The sequence below is a fragment of the Camponotus vicinus genome, unplaced genomic scaffold (assembly GCF_025532165.1).
Source record: "Camponotus vicinus isolate PSW18456_S1 unplaced genomic scaffold, iyCamVici1.0 SCAF_6, whole genome shotgun sequence".
Classification (NCBI taxonomy): Eukaryota; Metazoa; Arthropoda; class Insecta; order Hymenoptera; family Formicidae; genus Camponotus; species Camponotus vicinus.
This window is the reverse complement of record NW_028141978.1, coordinates 11831975-11855260: the sequence shown is the minus strand read 5'-3', so window position 1 is coordinate 11855260 and position 23286 is coordinate 11831975. Positions and strand designations below refer to the sequence as shown.

Genomic DNA, 23286 nt, shown 5'->3' with positions numbered 1-23286 from the left:
TTTTTGTAAATTGTATATTTTATTAAGATAATTCGGTAAACGAGTTGCCGTTATTATTTGGTAAACAATTCAAAACAGGTTAACGAAGAATATTATTAAATAAATTAATGACTCAAAAAGAATTAAATGAAAAATTGAAATAAAAAATTATTATTAAATATAAAATTGTATATAATTATTAAATATATAAAAATATAAGTTAAATATTTTTCTTTGTTGTATTAAAAAAAAAATATATATATACACACACACACACACACACACACACACACATACACACACTAGGGAACATGTTATATTTTGGATACATAATTTTTTAAACTTGGCGGGAGCTTTACTAGCTGTCATAAGGACAAGATATGGAAACTTTTATCGTGCTGTAAGAAAAGACCGATAAGTCACGATCTACAATAGATAATTTAAGCCCTAAGCCTTAAGAAATTGACCAATCACAGCCGAGTATTCTCTTCATACTTGACTGTGATTGATCAATCTCTTAAGGATTAAAACTTAAATTACCTATTGTAGACCCGGCCTAACCAATCAATTTCTCTTATGGAAAATCGCTTGATTGGTTACTGCGTCTGTTGCCGCATGGCGTTTCCGCATGGTGTTTCCGCATCCTGCCTGTATAAGCTATAGTTTAGGACCATGTGATAATCTTGTTCAATTTTGCCTCAGTCATCACACTCTTCGGTTATCTGATTCAGGAATATTCATTTCCGAATCTATTTCGTAAGTATAATTTTACACTTATATACTTTTCTTTAAATCTTTAAAAAAATTTTTTTGTACAATAATTTAAATAAACTATAAAATTTCTGTGCAATGTTGATTATTATTTAGTATATTTATGAACTTTGTTACAAGAGATATATATATATCCTTCAGTATATATGAAGGACAAAAGATTTACACTTTACAATCTTGCAATTTTATCCTTAATATATATTCTATTTGTGTTTTTCTTTCTAGATCATGGATAAATCTACAGATTTACTCAAAGAAGAAAAGGAATTTCAAAGTATAGATACCATGGAGAGCATAAGAAGATATCTCCTTATAAAACATAAACTCAATGCAGCAGCAGATTTGATTTTAAAGGAACAGAAAGATATATATCAAATCGCAAAAATGTATAGACTTGAATATTCAATTCTTCATAAAAAAATCAGCATCATGAAAAGTTTGGAAAGGCATATAGAGGATAAAATTAGATTTGAAAAAGCAGTAGAAACTGTTTTGAAAGGTGAAGCACTTATAGCGGATTCTGGAGAAAAGCATGGAGTTGACATACCTACTCTATACAATGAAATAGCACAGTTTTATGACACTAGAGATGAAAAATACGAATATGATAGATCATTAGATCCTACTCGAATTTTCACATTTAAGCAGGAAATGTTATTATTAAAATATTTAGAATTGTGGATAGAACAGAAAATACCATTTTGTAGTTGTGCACTTTGTGCGATGGAAGAATTGTTGAATATAGCTTATCAATTTGCTGAAAAGAATAAAATAAAATATCCACTGAAATGGAATATTGAGAAGAGAGCATCTGCAAGATGGCTAGTAAATTATGAAATGACATACAGCAATATAATTTCGCAGTTACTTTCGCATAATGACTGTTTCAGAGCTCCAATACCAAGAATAAATCCTTCTTGTTATTGTTATATCTTAATGCTGAGGAAGAAGGATAGAGAGATACACAAAACGAAGAAGAAGCTTCTAAGTTATTACTAATAGTACTAGAGGTGTACAATAAATCAAAGACTCACTTGGAATTTTCTGCTCAAAAATGTTCTGCATGTAAATATTAACATTCATCATTTTTCTGGAAATGACTGACAAGCCTATGGATTTATGGATATGCTGACAAGAAGTGATACTTGAAGAAGAGAGCGTCCATTGAATCTGTAAATTTCAAAACATTGTTTATGGACAATTGACATTTCGTTCAGATGCAAAATCAATTTTATATATATTTCATTAATATATACACATATATATATATATATATATATACATATTTCATTAATATATACACATATATATATATATATACATATGTATATATTCGAGTATTGTATAAGTACTATATAAATATATATATATGTGTACAAATATATATATATATTTATATATATATATAAATACTATATTATGTACTACATGTATATACATATATATATACGTATATGTATAATATATACACGCATATTATATTTACATCATGTATATTTGAATCTTTTCCAACTTACTTCACAAAATATTTGGTATGCTCTAATTTTCAATCATTTCTATAATATACTTCTACTTTATACATATTATTTCTATTTCTAATACTTTAAATAATGAAATTGTATTTTTTTCTTGAAAGCACTTAATAAAGCGTCTCTGAGACTTATTTTCACCATCCTATTCTAAAATGTCACTGCCTACTAAAAACTCTAGCGCCATCATGTGCCATCATCGGTGAACATGTTACTGACACTGACTTATCGAGGTCTCCTCGAAGCAAAGCGATAACCTAGCGTGATAATCAGCGATAACCGGTATACCTTTACCAGCTTTACGTTTCACTGCCAGTTTTACGATTTCAGTGGAACCTTTCCCTTTCTATCTCCCTTCTAATATCGGGATCCAAAGTATATTTTGAAAGAGAATGATGCAAGCCAGTTTATGGAACTTGATCAGGGTAAGTCGAGTAAGAAGATATCCGATGATCATTTCATTCACATGATCTTACAAGTGATATTTTTCATTTAGACATCTCTTTCGTAACGTTCTGCAAGACAATTCATCATGCATATTTTTCTTTTAATTTATTCGAGAGATGTTTGATAAGAATTTATTAAGTTAATATCGCGACGTAAAGTTATTTTCACAGGTTGATTATGTCATTGCTTTCTTTATATTGAATTTCAATTGAATTTATCTTTTTAGTAACATTATTTGTGTGTATTCAGGCTATAAAATAGAGAGAAAAATTGAAAGAAAACATAATACAAATATAACTAAAAAATATGACAGCAGAATGATAGAATAATTTAAATGTCATTATTTATGTCATAATGTATGCTTATACACTTTTATTTCTCTTTCTTTTTCTATAAATTGACATTAGATTTCTTTGCATTTGAATACAATCATCTATACATTTGGCGAATATTTGCTATATTTTATTTTTGTTTCTCAATAGCCAACATGTATAAAACGTGTTCTCCCGGGTATGACAACTGCCCAGCAACACAGGTATGCAAGTACGATAGATGCAGATATAGTAGTGATTGGGTCTGGTCCTGGTGGATACGTAGCATCAATTAAAGCTGCACAACTAGGCATGAAGACAGTATGCGTAGAGAAAGATCCTACTCTAGGAGGCACATGTCTCAATGTTGGTTGTATTCCATCTAAATCACTTTTAAACAATTCATATTATTATCATATGGCACACAGTGGAGATTTGGCAAACCGTGGAGTTGTTGGTATGTGATTAAACTAAATAGATCTTCCATCAGTAATCGGATTGTAATAGTATTGTTAAATATTGATGGTTTTACAGTGTCAAATGTTCAACTTAATCTTAGTAAACTTATGGAACAGAAATTAAATGTGGTCAAGGCCTTGACCGGTGGTATAGCAGGTCTATTTAAGAAAAATAAAATCGAATGGGTCAGTGGCCATGGAAAAATTACTGGCAAGAACCAAGTCACTGCCTTAAAATCTGATGGATCAGTGGAATCAACGATCAATACTAAGAATATTCTGATAGCAACCGGTAGCGAAGTTTCGCCATTTCCTGGTATCGAAATTGACGAAAAGCAGATAGTATCCTCGACGGGTGCATTGTCGCTCAGTGAAGTTCCCAAAAGACTTATTGTTATAGGAGCTGGAGTCATTGGATTGGAATTGGGCTCGGTCTGGCAAAGGTTTGTTTTAGAAATATACTTGAGAAAAATAATTGTTACATTCTTGCTAATTGTAACTTTTGTAGACTGGGTTCCGACGTTACGGCCGTTGAATTCATGCCGACAATCGGCGGTATGGGTATTGACGGAGAAGTCAGTAAAACGATGCAGAAGGTCCTAACCAAGCAGGGTCTGAAATTCAAACTGGGAACCAAAGTTACAGCCGCTAACAAAAGTGGCAACGAGATTATAGTTTCAGTTGAGGATGCGAAAGATTCCAATAAAAAGGAGGACTTAGCGTGTGACGTATTATTGGTGTGCGTCGGCAGAAGACCGTATACGCAAAATCTAGGTCTGGAAGATATGGGTATTGAGAGGGACGAAAAAGGAAGAATACCCGTGAACAACCGGTTCCAAACGGTAGTACCTAGGTAAATACAATATTAAGTTGAATATAACATACATACATATAATACAACATTAAGTTGAATGATAAAGCGCCATTTGATTTTCATTTCCTCTGATATTTATGACTGAATGATTTTGATTTTGTTATTTTACTATTGTAATTTAATTCACAGTATCTTTGCTATCGGAGATTGCATTCATGGACCAATGCTAGCTCATAAGGCCGAGGATGAGGGCATAATTACAGTGGAGGGTATTGCCGGAGGTAAATCATATTTTAAAAACATTCTTTTTTTTCATATTTGAATATAATATAAATAAAATATAAATTATTATGACACAATGCAGGCGCGGTTCACATTGACTACAACTGCGTGCCGAGCGTAATATACACGCATCCAGAAGTCGGTTGGGTTGGCAAGACGGAGGAAGATCTGAAAAAAGAGGGCATCGACTACAAAGTTGGCAAGTTCCCATTCATGGCGAATTCACGAGCGAAAACGAATCTAGATACGGACGGTTTTGCTAAAGTACTCGCGGATAGCAATACGGATAAGATCCTGGGCGTACATATGATTGGACCAAGCGCAGGCGAGCTTATCAACGAGGCAGTTCTCGCGATGGAGTACGGGGCTAGCGCGGAAGACGTTGCCCGTGTGTGCCACGCACATCCGGTAAGTATTTAACATCAATTTACAAGAATTTTGCTTTGTGTATATGAAACTCCTTCGATTCTTTTTATACAGGTATATTAAATATTTTCAATTTAAGAAAAAAAATTTGTTGGAATTGACTCTTCAAATTTAATGAAATTATTGAGAAAAGATCTAAAAACTCTGAATTAAATTATTATTTTTGTTTTACTTACTATGCTTGCTAATATGAATCTATTTTGTAGACATGCGCCGAGGCACTCAGAGAGGCTCATCTGGCAGCTTACTTTGGCAAACCTATCAATTTTTAAGTTATTATATGGAGGATAAATGATTCATTGACACTTGATAGTCCACATTTTCACTGTGCATTTAGCACTTAACGCTTAACATATCTGTTTGAAACTGGTATAGTAAAGTGCATGGACAAATATGATAAGATCCATGCTGAATGCATCATGGAAATGTACAGCCCCTTTGACATCTCATCGTAGTCTCAATTTAGTCTACGTATCAACGTCATGGGCAAACTGTAGCGCATTGTCGCTTAATCGCATAAAAGATTGTAAATAAAAGTTTTAAATCATTATATGCAGAGGTAATGATTAATTATCTCTACCAGGTGATTACTGTATTTATTAAATACATATTGAATAAATAAAAGATGCAAAATATTCTAATTTAACCAAATTTTTCAAATTATTCATTTTAAAGTCAAAAATTAAAAAATTATATGGCATACATGAAACCAAATAAATAAAATTTTTAAATAAACTAGTTTAAAAAAAAATTCTTGTATATTTTAAAAAAGAATATTATTTTCTTGAGAAAGATTATTTTGAGCTTTGTTTCACAAGCTAAAAAATTTAAGTCAATTCCTTATGCTTATTTATGGTTTCTAAATTTCATTTAACTTTGATCACGAATGCATTCATTTTGACTATAAAGTAAAAAGTAATTTATAATGACTTAATTACATTTTCTAAATTTTTTTATTTATTTTTGTATGTTTCTTTCATGTTGTTTTAAATAAAAAAAAGGTTTTATTAAAAAAATATATTCTTTAATAAATGCGATTAGATTAACTTTATTCAACTTTACTTATTTCGCGCATGCGTTTTGGCCAACACCAACATCAAAGATGTCGACAGAAAGTTGTGCGCTACTGTATATATGTGATAACGGTAAGTGACGTCGCGTCTAACGTTGCCCTAGCTTGTCATTGCGGGACAATTTTCTATTTTTAACAAACCTTACCAAAAGAACGAATTGTTATCCAAATTGCGTTCGCAAATCTACGTAAAAATTAAATCTGAAATTCTGCCACTCATCGAAGGAGCTAAAACGAATTAAAGTCAACGTTAAATCTGAATTGTTAACCTCTCTTGATGCTTCAGGAGCACAGGATTAGAGTATACGCAATTTTATTCTGGGATAGGAATATGAGGTATGTACTTGGTTTTTCTTCGATGAATATTTTCTTCAGTGTATCTAATTTCTAGGTGATATTTATGGTTTCTTCATGTCGCTTACCTTAACATGAGCTACAACAAGAAAGTCGCGTACTTTTACAACCCTGAGGTGGGTAACTTCCATTATGGGCCGGGTCATCCTATGAAACCCCATCGGCTGTCTGTGATCCATAGTCTGGTGCTCAACTATGGCCTCCATAGGAAGATGCAAATTTACCGGCCGTATCGTGCCAGCACCCACGATATGTGTCGCTTCCACTCGGAGGATTACGTGGAATTTCTACAACGCGTTACTCCACAGAATCTGCAAGGCTACACAAAGTACCTGAGCCACTTCAACGTGGGCGACGACTGCCCTGTGTTCGACGGCCTCTTCGACTTCTGCTCCATGTACACCGGCGCATCGTTGGACGGCGCTACCAAGCTGAATAACAATTGCTGCGACATCGCTGTTAACTGGAGCGGTGGCTTGCATCACGCCAAGAAATTCGAGGCGTCCGGCTTTTGCTACATCAACGACATCGTGATCGCTATATTAGAATTGCTTAAGTATCGTGCCCGAGTGCTGTACATCGACATCGATGTACATCACGGAGACGGCGTGCAGGAGGCCTTCTATCTAACTGATCGCGTCATGACCGTATCGTTTCATAAATACGGCAATTACTTCTTTCCCGGTACCGGTGACATGTACGAGATCGGCGCCGAAAGCGGCCGATATTATTCGGTAAATGTACCGCTCAAAGAAGGAATTGACGATGGATCGTACATTCAGGTCTTCAAGCCCGTTATATCTCACGTGATGGAGTTCTTTCAGCCGACGGCGATAGTGCTTCAATGCGGTGCCGATTCCCTCGCGAACGATCGACTTGGCTGCTTCAGTCTCAGTACAAAGGGTCACGGCGAGTGCGTGAAATTCGTGAGGGACTTGAATGTACCGTTGTTGACTGTCGGCGGTGGTGGTTACACATTGCGAAACGTCGCTCGATGCTGGACTTACGAGACATCCTTACTCGTCGACGAGCAAATCAGCAATGAGTTGCCGTATACCGAATACTTGGAATACTTCGCACCAGACTTCAGTCTACATCCCGAAGTCGTGACCAGACAGGATAACGCCAACAGTAAGCAGTACTTGGAAGCGATCACGCGACACGTCTACGACAATCTCAAAATGATTCAGCATTCGCCGAGTGTGCAAATGCAGGACGTTCCGTGCGACGCGTTGCCGCCCGAAGAGGAGAGACAACCAGAACCAGATCCGGACTCGCGACAAAATACGCAGGACACGGACAAGATTGTAGAGCCTGCGAACGAATATTATGCTGGTGACAAAGATCAGGACAAGTTAGATGTGAATGATTCGTGATAAAAACAGTGAAAGAGACTGTAAAGAAGTTGCTCGAAAATATCTGATCTTTTGTATGATACACGGATTAAGCGTGATTAGAATTTTATATTAGTTAATCGACAAATTGCCGTGAAAAATATTGGAAAGTAATCTTTTTTATGATTGATTTTAAGATAATAAGTATGATAAACTATTATTTAATATAAAATCTAAACTTTTTCGAGACTTCTTATCATTAGACGACAACAAATATTACATTGCAATATATTGTTAGATATAACGCAAATGTATAAAAGAATTGTACATAAAAATTCATTTTGTAATAAAAAATATGCATATTTTAGTCAAATGTTGCATAAACTTTCAATAAACAATTGCATAAAATATACGTATATATCATAGATAACAAAGTATGATTATTCAATATTGCTATTAAAAGAAGGAACCTAATTCTTAACTAAAGAAGTTGCGTGACATATTCTAATTAGAATATCTGGTCTCAAATATCCATTAGGCAAGTTTATTGTTCTACATCAGACAGTGATATCCGTATTGTCTACAATAGTACAACAACGATGACGAGGACGATATTAATAGCGATAATAGTGTAATAATAGTAATAGCAATAACGATAACGTCTGTATCTCTGTCTTGGGGCTATCTCGCTATATCACAGAGAATTTAACCTTCGTACATAATATAATTGTTCCTTCTCCTTTTCCCTATCTGCCTGCAAAGTAGAAACGCAAAACGATTCTGCTATGGGAGTATGGATGGGGGCGAGGGGAGGATAAACGGATTTCTTCGCTCGGTAAGAGCATACTAAATATACGCGACTAATTACAATAAATTAGATTTCTTAAATTAAGGCGCTTTGTGTTCTGTACATTCGTCGTATTTTGTAAACTCTACAAAAAATTTCTTTCAAAAAATAATACACATATAAAAATATTCACAGTACGAGGAACGCAAATATTACTTGCAATTCGATCCACTCTTTGCAGAAAAACGGTGCAAAAAATTACTATGTAGAGACAATGCGTGGTATGTTCTTTGCAAATGGGTAGCATTGCGTAACACTGGGCCTCGAAGAATATTGCGTACAGCTTGCAAAAGACTATTCACGAAGCTTATGGTTATTATTATCTTTTCTTCTTTTTAAAAAAATTCTGTCTCATTCTTACAAAGCGCGTGCGTATATATGCATATATATATGTATATATAAAGTTTTTTCAGTCTCATAGTAACAGCAATTCCATTTGGTGTTTAGTTTTTCATCGAATTCTTTCGCATATACTCTTGCGGCTCGTACGTTTTACGATTTTACGAAACTATATACAGCGTACAACAAGGGGATATAATTAGGCAGTGCTGATTCAGCGATCCTTGACAATCTCTGGACAAATCTTTGTTTCATATTTCTTTCCTTTCTGTTTTGTCCTATAACATTTGTTTGACTAGATGCTGTTGTTCTTTCTCGCTCATCGATTTTAAGAACTTTCGATAGGTACAATTAGAACGTATCTGATAGGCAACATAACGAAAGAGTGATCAGTTACGTTTCGAAATGCTTGTAAATGCTGGTCACGTACGTCATGACCTGTTGCCAATCAGGTCGCTCGAGTTGACACATCTCACCAATATTCTGTAAAAAAAATAATTTTTGTTAACCATTCTGTGAATTCAAGAATAGCTTGTCGATCGACTTACCAAAGTAGTAGGTATGCCGACACTCTCGGCAGCAGAGAAGGCGATCGAGAAGTTTCGTCGCTTTTCGATCGGCGTCAACGTGTCATACGGTACCTTGCGCGGCAAATAGGAATGCATGAGTGCGCAAAATGCTAAACCATCGTTCCAGGAACTACTGAAATTAGTTATATCGATGTTTCGATAGCCTATCGTCTTGTTTTGACACCACTTGAGCAAGGCATTACGCTTGGACCCGCCGTTTTTAATTAAACCGCACAGAGGATCTTTGCGCTCCGATAGATCAGTGACGCTGTTTCGACGCACAAAATCGATTGCCTTGGCGTTTAAGGCGGCCGAGTCCAATAACTCGCCCGGACTCAAAACTACAGGTGTTGACTTTGTTTCTGCGTATTAAAAATTGAAATATCGATTAGATATGAAAAAGAATTTCTTTTCCTAAAATGTATAACGATTTTTACGCTTTTGTATTTTTATACCGCACAAATTTTACACTTATATAAAATCTTAAATTGAAAATTACCTGATATTGGTTTCTTTGCGATTGTAGATTGCGTCTTATTGTTATTTGTCGAATTTGCCGTGCAAATTAAATTATTAATCTGCTGTTGGTCCTTGAGGGGAGCCTTCAAAGAGATAATGTCGGTAGTTCCGATCGAATTAAGAGATGATGTAGAACTGCTACGACTTCCAGGTCCTATATATGTAAAACAATTCCGTTTTTTTTATCTTCAAATCACATTGCATCACATTTTCGGTTTTTATTTTTAAAATATTAATAAAAAAATATATATATATTAATAATTTATATATTTTTCATATATTTTTTGTAATTTAAAGATAACATTGTAAACAATATGTATTGACGATTACAATTGTACATATCCTAAAATTGTATTGTACTCACCAGCTTTAGCCTGTTTCGTGGCATTTTCAATACTCTCGATTAGACATTTCACAGAAAGTCTGGAGTCCTGACGCGAGATATTGGCCTTCCTACGAGCAATCTCCTGATGCACACTCGTCAATACAGATTGTTGAGTTTCCGTTGGTGTACTGGCTGGTCTTGGAGGCGGCTGTTGTATTACTACCTTCTGGTTAGCTAGAAAATTTCCAATTTGCTTGTTACACTTTTATCGCAAATTGTCGCGAGCGATTAACTGAACAATAATGGAAGCGATAAGCCATAAATAAAATTTATACATAAAATAAAGCGTAAATGATTGATAATTAAAATACTTGAATTTTAAAGGCTTTTTTAATTTATGATAGTTTGCACACTCGTACGGATTAAATAAATAAGGACAAAGAGATCGATGATAGAAACATAAATAAGCGAGTAAATTGTAATAGAGAATTTGAGAAACACAAAGAAAGCCAAGTAACAGTCAATGGAGACAACGTGGGCGATACAATGCTAACGATACGAAGGTACGCGAATTTCTTGTGTTCTTTGTCTAGATCGAGGAGCCAGGACGGACAATGGAATCGAACTTCTGCGATACAAGCGTAGTCGTGATTCCCACATTAACAGAGCGACTTACGGTCGCAAGATTTGCTTATTTGTGAACGCCTTCCCGACGTCGTCCTCAATTCAACGTCTTCCATGATCGTCTCAAACTTTTCTCTCAAGGATGATGTTCGTCCCATCGGCAGCGGTTGATCCTTATTTCGATCCGATTCCAAGTCGATACTTTGTGATGTTTCATTTATTATACAAAGCTTACTTTCGGAAGGAGCCACATTCTCGATTTGAGAATCATTCTCGCTTACAGAAGCTTGTAAACTACTTTGCAAGAATTTTATACGATTCAATCGTATGCGATTCGTTTCTCTCAAATTCGAGTTTTCTGATTTTTGTATCTTTTTATTACATGACGAAAATTCAATTTGTTCTTTTTGGTCAATGGAAGAACACTTGAACGACTCCGAAATTTTTTTTTCATTTTCAGAGTAAATTCTTAGCGTCTGGCATGATGGAATAATCGAGATCGATGAGAGACATCTTGACGCAGACGGAACTTTCGTCGAGGATATCAATGGATATGATTTTGATCTCATTAAAGGAGCATTTGACGTATCATAGGGACTCTTGATTTTTTCGAATTTCAACGAATTTATATCGACTGCAATATTTTTATCAGACGAATTCGATATTTCGGATTTTTCAAGTATATCGGGTGCAGATTTCGTTGTAATTTTTTCGTCATCGATGATCACATGTTTTGCTGTCCATAATTGATTATAGCATGTTTCTTGCTTTACGGTTTCGTCTCTCGAATGGGAAACTTTTGACGGGAAAAATTTACAATTTCCATATTTCATTTCGCATGATTTTTCTTCGCTCTCGTGCAAATTAACATGATTATCAAGTTTATTTAATGATTCGATATTTCTAATTTGTAATGCTGCAGATGTTTCTGATTTTGAAGTTGTTTCACCTAAGAGAGAATCAATTACCTCGTGACTTAGTTTTGATTCGCGCTTGTTTAAAAATAGCTTCTGCCTTTGTTCAGTTCTATTGCTTTCTTTCAATCTTAGATTTACGAGCGATGTATCTGAAAGCGTCCTTAAATATTTGAAATTTGAATCTTCATTGCGTTGTCCTGCCGAATTATTCAATGCAATCGAAGTTTCTGATGATACCATTGTATTATCTAAAAACGACGGACCCGTTTCAATGTCGATTAAAGCAGGCGAGTTCGTGCTGATCTGCGGATTACTGTAACTTCTCTGCAACAGTTTCCCCATTTCCGGATCAACTTCGAACTTTAAGTCGTTCATCACGCATTCTATACCAGAAAATACGTAATCCTTTGGTACGAAGAATCTACTATTCGAGATGTTGATGCCATACGCATCTCTATCGGCGTTTTGAATACTGCGGATATTTTTCAATAAGGAATTTTTAGTCACAGTCTCTTTATCTGATAGGTTCGTGACAGTAATATACAGTTTTGGATAATCCTCCGCGATTATCGGTGATTTATCGGAATTTATCGAACTATGAGACTTGTTCGACTCAAAGTTATTCAAATTTAAATAGAACTTTGAAGATTCGTCTCCTGAGATTTTTGCTTGTCTTGAATTCTCATTTACTAAATGCACATCCGTTTCATCTGGAACGCATTCGGTGCGCCGATTGTCGATGCGAAAGGTGGGACAGATTTCAATCTCCTCGCCGGAAATGAGTTTATCCTCCAATTTGATAGCCTTTTTGGCCGATGGTGTAGTGTTCTCGATAGCTAGGCTACTATCCGGCGACAAATCGAATCCGTTTTGACACGGAGATGCGATGGTATTAACGTCCTCGGGCTTTAGTTTATGTAAGTCCTGGCCGCTTGTTATCATTTTACTGGATAAGCTGTTTCGTAACGAATGTTTTTTCGAATCGCAACGATTCTTTAGTATCGTTCGACCGCGTTTTAATATAACGCTCGCTGTTTTCCGTTTACTTCCGTTTGCGATATCAAGTGTTTTGCAGCAAGTCACTGCAGTGCTATCTAGTACGCAGTCCGGATTAAGAAAACAGGAACAATTACGAAATTAATAATTAGAAGTATTTCTCAATAGCTATGTAAAGTATATTAAATGAAAAAAGGGAAGAATTAAAGTTCATTAACGAATTTGTTTCCTTTCATTATGAAATATTCTTTTTTATATTTATTCTATAAAATTTTAATATTGTTTTTCTCTTTTCTCCCCCAAAAAAAAATTATGTGTTGGAATATTTATATGTTGTATGCAAAATATCACATATTTGCTATTGTGTTAACGATGTACAACAATTTGAAACAATTATTTAAATCTTCATAATTGTATTATCGCATAAATTTCTGCTCCAAAATATAAATCACCGTTTTATTTACCTTTGTTAAGCTTATCGAGCTGTGCTTCCAGTGATCTGAGTTTATCCCTTTGCGCCTTGTTCTCCATAACTACGCGCTCGAGCTCACTCTGGGCCTCAGTCTTGAAATCATTGGCAACTCGCACTGTCATTAGCAAATCGGTCTGGAATTGCTGCCATTCTGCGCTCTCATCCTGCCTTAGCTTGCGCTCGTCAGCCAACGCACGCTCCAATTCGTATAATCGCGTTTGCGTTTCACGTTCCTTTCGCTGTGCCTCGCTCAATGTTGCCTTCAGCTCCCGTTTGTCCTCCAGATGCCGTTGGCACTGCGTTTGCAATTCCGCCAACGAATCTCGAACAAGCTGCAGTTCCGTGCTTACGGACAGTCGCTCATCTTTCAACTGATTCAATCTATATTCTAAGTCATCTATAGCAGATTTCGCATTGTTTCGTGCTACCTGAAAGTTTATTTAGAAATAATTCTTTCTTTATTCGTTTCTAATATGAATCTAAATGTCTTTTTTTATATTTAGTTATTGCTTATATAAAGAAAAAAATAGATATTTTTCTAATAAAAATTTAATCGAAAAACTTCAAATTTATGACTATGTTACTACTACATACATATAGAATAAACGTACTTTATACTCTTCCTGAAGTTGCGAATATTGATCCCTTAGTCGATCGTGATCGCAATGCGAACGTGCCAACTGTTCCTGAAGTGCCGCCGCTTGCGTTTCTAATGTATCCTTTTCTCGTCTAGCCGCGTCGAGCAATTCGTCCGCTTCACTCTTGTTTTCCAGCTGCCTCGATTGTTCCAGTTCCTCAATCTTTGCTCGCGCGTTTTCCAATAGAGTTGCCAATCTGCTGATTTCTATACTGCGATTTGCACCCTCTTGCCTAGCTTCCGTCAACTCTATATCTAACTGTTTCCGTTCAATATTCGCAGCGTCTACCGATGCCTCCAATAATTCGAGGCATTTTGTCAAACGTTCCGTCTCAGCTGCACTAGCGTCAGCAGTCGTTCTTAGATTTTTCAATTCGCTAGTTAACTCTTCCTGCTTTTGAAGCAAAGCTTCTCGTTCCTCTTGTGCACTCTGTGTAACCAACATGTAAATAATTAGTAACAAAATCAGCTTTCTGCTGATTGTATACAAATTTAGATACACTCACTTTTAAAAGATCTACCAGTTTCTGCTCCCTTTCCGTATTGTAACCTTTAGATGCTTCCTGTGGCTGTTCATCCCTTAAAAGCAGCTCTTGTAAAGTGTCGACTTTGGATCGAGAGTCTTCTAATTTCTCCGTCTGACGACACAATGACTCCAAAAGAACTGTTTTCTCTTCAGTTAGTCTTTCATTATCCGCTTGTAGCTCTGTTAGTTGCGTCTGTATAATCATTAATCATTAATTTGTTAGAGATTATTATATTCCAATTTCAAGAATACTCTTTTCAGTATTAATAAATAAAAGCAAACCTGTAAGTCGCTTAATTCTTGAATAGTCGCCTGTAATTCTTCATTTGTCGAATAATGTGTTTCTTCCATTTGTAAGATTCTATCCTGCAAACATGCAACCGAAACCTCTGACATTGAGCTGGAGGAATGCTTGTCCCAGTCTGGAGTAGTACACTGAGCACCCTCCTGAGGTATACTGGTATTGTTTCCAGAACCATCATCTTGAGGAATGGCGATAGAGGCTGGTGCAGAATTGTGAAGTCTCGAAGCATCTAACAACAGTTGTTGTTTCTCTGAATCTGACAGCGGAGAATGTGCCACGTCCCTAAGACGAGCACGAAGAGCTTCGTTTTCTTCAGTAAGATGTTCCAACTCCAGGCTATGCTGCTCCTATTCATGAAAGCAATAAATATATGAATATTACTATCTCATAAACACTAAATAATAATTTAGGAAAATATGGATATAATATATAAAGCAAAATGTCTTAATAAAAAATATTAGCATCATTTTATCTCATTACAAGTACAAATTTATTATAAATATTTAAGTTATATTTACAGTCATGCTCTACACAAAAAGGTCACAATATAATCATGTAACTTTAGACTAGAGAATCTTGTATACATAAAATCGCGATACGAAAAAATATCCTAAAAAAAACATCGTGAAGACACGGCAACGTCACAATCATAACATTCGTCTTGTTTGGGAAACAAGAGCTCGAGCGAGGGACGCTTCGATATGATGTCTCATAACCGTCGCAGTCCCGGCGAGGGGGCTGAAGGGGCGAGAGGGGGTTCGGCACCAGATTCGAGGTTAGAATTTATGCCAACGATCGCGCCGGCAAATCGGAGCTCCCGGTCACGAATAACAAAAACGCCGTGATATTTACTGCGTATTTTAGAACGAGCGGCATTTACCGTGGGCGACGAGAAGCAACGCTTCTTCATGTCGAATCCGCTCGGTTTCCCCGGCTCTCTTCCTCTTCCTACTGTTTTCTACGTAAAACGTAAACTCGTAAACATCCCCGCCGCGTCCTACGCCCTCTGGCTCCGTTTTCGTCCAAGCGAAAAATTACCTCTTTTTTTCTCTCTCTTTCTCTGATACTCTAACGGTTGTATCGGTTACAGTTTTGAAGAAGAAAAAAACTGGTATAATTTTTGACGTTGTACAGAAACGCGAAAATTATCCCTCCATTTATTCGCGACGACGGAAATGCGATTATTGTAAATATTCCGTTTTTCCTGTGCGACGTTTGAACGCGAGAGAAATTATAACGGAAAGGATTTTATAATCCTCGAGTAACGATCATGATAATAGGAAGGGGAAGGAAGGGCAACGAGAGGGTGCATTCCTGCGGAATAATTTCGTGGAGCTGGAATTCATTCGGAACGGCAATTGCGAGAATGTAACGATTGTGGAAGCATGTAAAGATAAAAGGAACTTGAAATAATAATAAGACGATTTTCATATTTCTATAACAAAATTTTCGAAAAATTTTTGCGCGAAGAATAAAGGCGAGCTTTTATAAAAATTAAGCTTCGGACAAATAAATTTTTTCTTTTTAAAAAATCATGAAAAATTTACACAGTTAATCGAAGTGACTAAATATTGAAAAATTGTAAAAAAATATTGAAATTTTTATTAAGGAAATATTGAATTTTTTTTAATACAATGTATATATTTTACAATATAACGCTAGACTCGTGTTTAACTGATTGTGAGAAACAACATATGTTTTATAGGATCGATCTATTTAACTGCAATTTAGATGCAAAGAAGATATTTTTATAGCCGCTCCTTCTCTCGATTGTACCTTATGTTGTCTTCCTTCTACGGTCGCAAAAACGCGAATAGGAGAAGAGGGGACAGCGTAGGTATGCACGTGTGCACGATGCATATTTAGAAGGGGAAGGAAAGAATTAATGCGAGGCGTCAACTGTAGATGAATCAGAATAACATCGCGTCGCGATGTAATTTATTCATCGAGTGCATTCGCTAAAACACTTTGCATTCCAATCGTCAATATATCTTTTAGTTGATATATTATCGTACAGCCGAGAGTAAAGGTACAAAATATAATTCCACTCGAATAATTGCAATTATTTACAAATCATAAACTTTTAATTTTATAATTACATTAAGATGATTTTAAATCAAATCGTTAATAAAAGATCGATCAATGTTTAATCTATTATTATAAATGAAAGAGTCAAAAAATTCAATAGTAAAATTTTAAACTTTCGCACGATATTATATATTATATCAAGTGTGTAAAATTACAATAAAGGATTTCAATATCTACAAGCATCTAGATAAACGTATCCGAAATAGCTACGGTTGGCTCCAACGCGCGAAATGAGGAGAAGGACACAGACAAAATATTATTCGTCATAAACACCGAATTGTATGGATAACGTATGCCTTTATTTATATCGCTCGACTTTTCGCTTCTAGTAATACTACAAGAAATTCTTTGAATTCTTTTATCAGAACGAATTTAAGTTATAAGTGACTCATTTAAACAAAGAACTTTGGAAAAATAAAAGTTCATAAAAAAAAAACATTTAAACATTTTTCCATTGCATTGTATTCGCTCGTTCGAGAAGTGATATAATCAATTTTAATTTTGACGAAAGAGATATCAAAAATGATTAAGAAGAAATATGAAGAAATTATATACATCTTGATTTGATATCGAGAGAGATACGATCGTGATACAAAAGATCATACAAGCGCGAATGTAATAGAACCTCTCAAAGAAATCAAGAATAGTCATCACATATCGATAACCGGGACCGGGATTGCGCCATCGACACAAAAATTCCTGAGGATGATTATGATGCATTAATTTGCAAATGTCACATATATTATCCGAATCTTTCATCGAGAGAATCACGTTCTTTCATAAAAATATTTCTCTCTTTTTAATATAATTATTATTAATATTTATTTAATATATTTATTTAATATAATTATTATTAATATATTTATTTAATATAATTATTATTAACATATTTATATAATATAATTATTATTAATATATTTAATATAATTTATTTAATATAATTAATTTAATATTAATTTATTTAATATAATTAATTTAATATTAATTTATTTAATATAATTAATTTAATATTAATTTATTTAATATAATTATTATTAATATTTTTTCGAAAATTATTTCTCGAATTTAGATCTGACGAAAGGCTTACCTTGAGAGAGGAGAGCTCGGCGCGCAACTCGCGCAGATTCTGAGCATCGGACAGCGCGTCGTGCAGGTTCGCCTCGAGGCGCGCGCGATCCTTGCGTAGGGCCTCGATCTCGCGCTCCAGTTCCTGCATCCTGGAGGCCTTGCCGGGGCCCTTGGATGTCGTCGTCGCTTTGGATCTGGCCGGCTCCTTGCCGCCCAGGGAGCCGGCCCAGTTGTTCCCGGTCGACGGGACGTCGCTCTTCGCCTCCAGCGAGGAGGCGCTCGACGCCTGGCGCAGCGGCGCTGATTGCTGCTGCTGCTGCTGCGCCGACTGCTGGCTGGGCTGTCCTCTGCGAAACAGCGATTTGAACTTCATCATGGTCACTCGACTGATCACCGCGTGTCACAAATGATGGTTTTTCACGTAAGTGAGAGAGGAAGTCCGAGGGAAACGTAAGCGGGATGATTCTTATTCTATCCGAATCTCGTCGACGAGGAGAAGCGACTAGGCAGCCTGCGAGCTGGAACGACCCTCGCCGTCAACGGACGATGACATCGTCCGCTGTTCCCGTTAGAGAATGCTCGTCAAGGACTCGGATGAGGAGGAAAATGAGCGCGTCGGCAAGATCCCCGTCATCCTGTCATCCTGTCGCTTACGATGAATGGACGTAATTGTTGTTAAGTCACGGATACAAATTAACGCGGACGTTCGATAAACCGTGTCTTCTGATTAGATTCTCGCGGAAGGACGCGGAATGTCAGGGTGCGACGAGAGATTCATCCTCGAGGAATCCTGATAATGAGGAATCCTGATAGAGGCTCCGATTGTGTGTATGTGTGTGTCAGTTAATAATATCCTTTTAATAATACTATATTTTCAAAGTGTCTTTTTTTTAATGAATAGCTTTCCGATGTTGAGATTATGTAAATATATTTTTCACTTTTATAATTATATTATATGTAAATATATTTCACTTTTATTATTATATTAATTAAGAAGAAAATTTGTAGCGAGATTGCGATTTTTCTTCAAATCCAAGATGCGAGTTACTCAAGCATAGCCTTGTTTAGAAGGCTTTTATCGTTGATCCAAATAAGAATTAATCCGTATCCACGCGATTAGTTTATTTGACGAGGGCAATTGCGAAATCGCGTAACGAGAGCTTCTCGACCTTAAAACACACTTAAATCTCAATGCATCTTCAATGCACTCAGAATTGCAAAATTTATCAAGATAAAACTCAATAAAATCGAATAAAATCGAGAATATCTTTATGAGTAATTTCTATAAAAGTCGTGATATTCGAAAAAAAAAAAAAAACAAAAGTTTCTCGATCTCTAAACTCGTTTAAGATTCGATACACTTTCAATGCGTTCGATAACACATAATTCACTATTGTCGATTTAGATAGAGTCAATTAATCAATCTCGATCAATTCCTCCGAAAGGCAGCCGCAAAATTCATTTGATCGAAAGTTGCTCGACCATTCAAACATTCCAATGTACTTTCAAAACGTATTTAAAACACATAATCTTAAACTCTGTTCTTTAAAAATCATCGAATCCATGAGCGGATGATCGATGCACGAGCAGAAATCAAGATAAATAACACCAATCACGCAAGAGAGTATTTAATCTCTTACAGTTTCCATTCTGCCCATGTGACACAAATCTCAAAACACATTCATCAAGTTCTCACATTGCTCACGAAATTTTCATTTCATCATTCAAATGTATCTTTCGCGAGCGTTCAGTCTCCGAGTCCGTCTCTAAAAGAACAATAACTTGGACATCGAGAGCTTCACCGAACATCTTTAGCAACGCTTCGTTCGCTTCCGAAGCTGATCATCTCCGGGACAAGGATCTCTCTCGTTCGTTCAGGACGCACCAGGACCGACGATGACAACGTTACACGACATGGACGAACAATCGTCGCATCGTGTGGCGCGCGCTCGTCGAGGAATTCGAAGATTCGTGCGTGAACGAGCGGCCTCGAGCCACTTTCTTCGACGCGCGAGTCCTCGCTTCTTCTTCGGGGATGATGGTCCGCGCCGGGTGGGACGATGGCGAGTCCGAGAGGACCCTCGTCGTTGCTCCGATCGCGCAGCGACCACTTGTTGCTCCCCGTCTCTCGTTCAAGCACGCCACAGAAGAACGACCGAGTGGCACTGACTCCTCAAGGATCCCCAAGGACGACCCAAGACACGACGGGCGGCTGAGGAATGTTCTCGAGAACAGGAATTCGGTTATCCGATCACTGGAGACACCAGAAACGACGTATACCGTACGACAGTGCATCGAGTACTGAATACGCGACTCGACAATCTCCCCCCCTCTTCTCTTCTCTTCCCCCCCCCCTCTATAATTCTACCTTGGTCCCCTCCTCGTCTTTCCGACCAAGGCTTTTCTTAGGCGGCCGCCTCGCTGGACCCCGAAGGGCCAACGAGTTGTAAATGTAACCAGAGGTCGTACTCGGGCCGCATTCGTCGGCCATTGAGGAATTCTCCTCGCAAATTCCCTCGTGATCCCTCGCGTCGCCTTTTAAAGAACATAATTGTAGATTACTTTAAACTTATTCGTCAGCTATTCAGACCGAGGAAATCGCATACGCGTGCAGAATAGACCCGACGACGGTCAAACTTAATTGAGCACCGAAAAGAATCACTGGATAATGCTTTAAATTAAGCACATGTGTGTAAATAATAGTAAATATTTAAGATACAAAATGTAAATTTGTGCAGTCTTGCTATATTGATGTAATCTCTTTGGGATAGAACGGATAAATATTGTCGAAAATTAAAATTATTTTTCCCTCAAAGTTATATTTTTACCAAAATTCAACATCATATTCTTTTCTCATTTTCTTTCCAATCATTTATAATAGGACGAATAAATATTGTTGAAAATTAAAATTATTTTTCCCTCAAAATTATATTTTTACCAAAATTTAACATTGTATTCTTTTCTCATTTTCCTTTCAATCTTTGAATTGTTTAAATGAAAATTTTAATTTTAATTTTATTTTAACAACACCATTCGAAACATTGCAAAGGATCTAGAAAAGGTCGAAACGTACGTATATATTTTTCATTTGAATTAATGTTTTTAGACATATTACTTGTGCTTTTACATCAAATTAATTATTAATATATGTTACTACCTTAGACAATTTTTTTTTTATTTGTTTTACGTGCTAACATCCTGCGCCACGGTCTTTTTTATTGTTTTTTGATTATCATTCGGACCATATATTTCTTTCGTTATTGTTTTTAAATGAAAATTGTTGATAACTATGTTCCAAGTCAAGATTCTATTATATAAAGTAAACTTTATTTGGAAGAATGATTTTTTTCTCGCTTATAATCTCAAAGTTTTTGGATCGAAATATTTTTAAATAAAATATTACAGTATTTGACAGCTAATCGGATGCATGAGAAGCGTCTACTATTTAACATCCCTGATCAAATCTTTCAGATTCGATAAAATTTCAAACTGCTTCAAAATAAGATCTAGTAAAGCCAATGTTCATAATCAATTCAATTGTCATTTGTGAAACATCGACTTATTAAATCAATTATCAGCTGTGCCGGGTACAAGATACGGAAAGGGTTAAGGTAAGCCGATCATGGTAATAGTAGATTAGCAATCTCCTAGCAGTCGATTGCCCTCTGACGCGCTTCGATAACTTGGAATCGCATCGATTTTCGATCAGAGAAAGAAGAGAAAAAGAAAGAAAGGGAGAGAGATAATTACTCGGATGAGAGCTGATGGTACGGGAGAGAGACAGCCATTGGGCTCTTGGGAACGGGTACGCGCCTCGTCGCCGTCGAAGATGGCACGACCATGGAAGAGAAGGGAGGAGAGAAGCAGAGAGGAGAGCTGCTTAAGGAGGCCACACGGAATCCGCAGACGTCTCACCGGTCGACCAGTTTTCTCATACGGTCGACATATGGTATGTACCCGGTGGCTGAAAGGTCTTCTCGCCTCGCGATTTCAAGTAGATACAAGCAACTTTCTTTACATCAATTTTTATTCATTATTTGTGTAATTATATTTATGATGCTTTTCGTATCGAAAACTTGGATTTGTATCTGGATACACATCTGCTTAATTTTATTGGCGTATCTACATTTTAAAGTTATAATTTAATAAGGCAAAATTATAATTTAATAAAATTAAAAAAATAAAGTGGCTAAATTTTTCAATATTTAAATTTGTATACTTCTAGAAATTCTTGTAAAGTGTATATGTGTAATTATATCCAAGTACCGAGAATAAAATTTTTATATCATCATATAGAACTCGTCAAGAAGCAGGAATGAAATGTGGCACATTCGAGACATCAAATCTAACTGTTTGTTGAGTGACCGAATAATAAGCAGATACTGTTATCAATTATATTTGGTTCTTATCGATGTTGTACAAGTATTTATGATACTGCTCGCAATTATTAGCGCTATTCTACGGTGTCACAAGTCTCCGAACTTTATCAAGATGATTTATAAAGAAAATAGATTAAATTGAAATTAAATTGAAGTTCGAAAAAAATGCAAGCTTAAATTTTAATCTAACTGTCCTTTAAATCGTTCTATACATAATATATTAAGAAAAAGTATTAAAAAATATTATTTCGAGAAGCAATTAATATTATTAACGCGAGTAATTTTGTGATTAATAACTAGTAAAACCACAAAACGATTGGCACAAATATTTCAACCGCGCGCAACTTTTCGAGGACTTAATTTTTAATTTAGCAAATTTATACTTTATAAAAATTAGCCTCTAATTTCTAGAAAAATAAATATTTCTTGAAAAATAAATATTTTACATTAAAATTTTTGATGTGCAGTTCGACAAGGGAGAAAGGAATCGAAAGCAAGATGACGCATGCTTCGCGATTGCATCGTGATGTGCGGTAAAATCGTTCGTCCGTAACGACGGGGCCCCCGCATCGGGCCTCTGGCACGGATGCATTCGCACGTGCACCAAACCTCCGCGCCCGGGCAAACCGGTATGCGTTTTTCCGGCCGACGGAAATACGACACTCCTCGACGACGGTCCCTCGAGCTCTCTCGTCAGCTGGTATACGAGCCGTTCAACGGAACGCTGCTATAATAATCGCGAATAAAAATGCGAGCACAAGTAGCATATATTCCCCCGCATGATCGCTCCACACCGTAAAATTTTAGAGATTTCTCGCTCTTTTCGCCAGAATATTTTACATTAAAAAAAAAAATTAAGAAAAATATCGCAAATCACTATTAAATTATATCGCAATAAT

The 23286-nt window shown here is 36.1% G+C and overlaps 5 protein-coding genes across 12 annotated transcripts in view; 3 read left to right on the top strand and 2 right to left on the bottom strand.

Annotated features, from left to right (window-relative positions):
- LOC145973534 (uncharacterized) overlaps nt 1-2415 on the bottom strand; it is a 55073-nt gene extending 52658 nt beyond the window's left edge. Inside the window, exons 1-2 of one of the 3 annotated variants that reach the window (XM_083103007.1) lie at nt 2268-2415; nt 1785-1920 (exon numbers count right to left, since the gene is read on the bottom strand). The gene's annotated coding sequence lies outside the window, so the exon portion shown is untranslated. Of the gene's footprint in view, nt 1-1784; nt 1923-2267 lie in introns of those variants that run through there. The other 2 variants (XM_083103005.1, XM_083103006.1) reach the window with 2 other exon arrangements.
- Nucleotides 521-2410, top strand: LOC145973535 (uncharacterized). The gene is made up of 2 exons (XM_083103008.1): nt 521-735; nt 976-2410. The coding sequence occupies exon 2, from the start codon at nt 979-981 to the stop codon at nt 1747-1749; it is 771 nt and encodes a 256-aa protein (XP_082959134.1). The 5' UTR covers nt 521-735; nt 976-978; the 3' UTR covers nt 1750-2410.
- A 107-nt stretch (nt 2416-2522) lies between the features above and the next one.
- Nucleotides 2523-5567, top strand: LOC145973532 (dihydrolipoyl dehydrogenase, mitochondrial). Its single transcript, XM_083103002.1, has 7 exons — nt 2523-2704; nt 3209-3494; nt 3572-3938; nt 4004-4348; nt 4499-4590; nt 4674-4999; nt 5224-5567. The coding sequence occupies exons 1-7, from the start codon at nt 2672-2674 to the stop codon at nt 5287-5289; spliced, it is 1515 nt and encodes a 504-aa protein (XP_082959128.1). The 5' UTR covers nt 2523-2671; the 3' UTR covers nt 5290-5567.
- A 543-nt stretch (nt 5568-6110) lies between these two features.
- Nucleotides 6111-9034, top strand: Hdac3 (histone deacetylase 3). Its single transcript, XM_083103001.1, has 2 exons — nt 6111-6425; nt 6481-9034. Exon 2 carries the CDS (start codon nt 6518-6520, stop codon nt 7817-7819), a length of 1302 nt encoding a protein of 433 aa, XP_082959127.1. The 5' UTR covers nt 6111-6425; nt 6481-6517; the 3' UTR covers nt 7820-9034.
- LOC145973527 (cytospin-A) overlaps nt 8301-23286 on the bottom strand; it is a 51118-nt gene continuing 36132 nt past the window's right edge. For 3 of the 6 annotated variants that reach the window (XM_083102991.1, XM_083102994.1, XM_083102993.1), the window contains 10 exons: nt 18028-18355; nt 14831-15199; nt 14529-14741; nt 13997-14452; nt 13378-13813; nt 11053-13011; nt 10416-10610; nt 10032-10205; nt 9512-9894; nt 8301-9446 (listed from right to left, as the gene is read on the bottom strand). In XM_083102991.1, the coding sequence (XP_082959117.1) occupies nt 9357-9446; nt 9512-9894; nt 10032-10205; nt 10416-10610; nt 11053-13011; nt 13378-13813; nt 13997-14452; nt 14529-14741; nt 14831-15199; nt 18028-18355 (4603 nt within the window). In that variant the 3' untranslated portion in view covers nt 8301-9356. Of the gene's footprint in view, nt 9447-9511; nt 9895-10031; nt 10206-10415; nt 10611-11052; nt 13012-13377; nt 13814-13996; nt 14453-14528; nt 14742-14830; nt 15200-15370; nt 15645-15732; nt 15890-18027; nt 18356-23286 lie in introns of those variants that run through there. The other 3 variants (XM_083102995.1, XM_083102996.1, XM_083102997.1) reach the window with 3 other exon arrangements.

What these genes read in the sequence shown, in the direction of transcription:
- LOC145973532 (XM_083103002.1), top strand. Translation starts at nt 2,672, where the DNA reads ATGATGCAAGCCAGTTTATGGAACTTGATCAGG. An exon ending in GGCAAACCGTGGAGTTGTTG is followed by an intron (nt 3,495 to 3,571) that starts GTATGTGATTAA and finishes ATGGTTTTACAG; the next exon opens with TGTCAAATGTTCAACTTAAT. An exon ending in AGTGGAGGGTATTGCCGGAG is followed by an intron (nt 4,591 to 4,673) that starts GTAAATCATATT and finishes GACACAATGCAG; the next exon opens with GCGCGGTTCACATTGACTAC.
- LOC145973535 (XM_083103008.1), top strand. Translation starts at nt 979, where the DNA reads ATGGATAAATCTACAGATTTACTCAAAGAAGAAAAGGAATTTCAAAGT.
- Hdac3 (XM_083103001.1), top strand. Translation starts at nt 6,518, where the DNA reads ATGAGCTACAACAAGAAAGTCGCGTACTTTTACAACCCTGAGGTGGGT.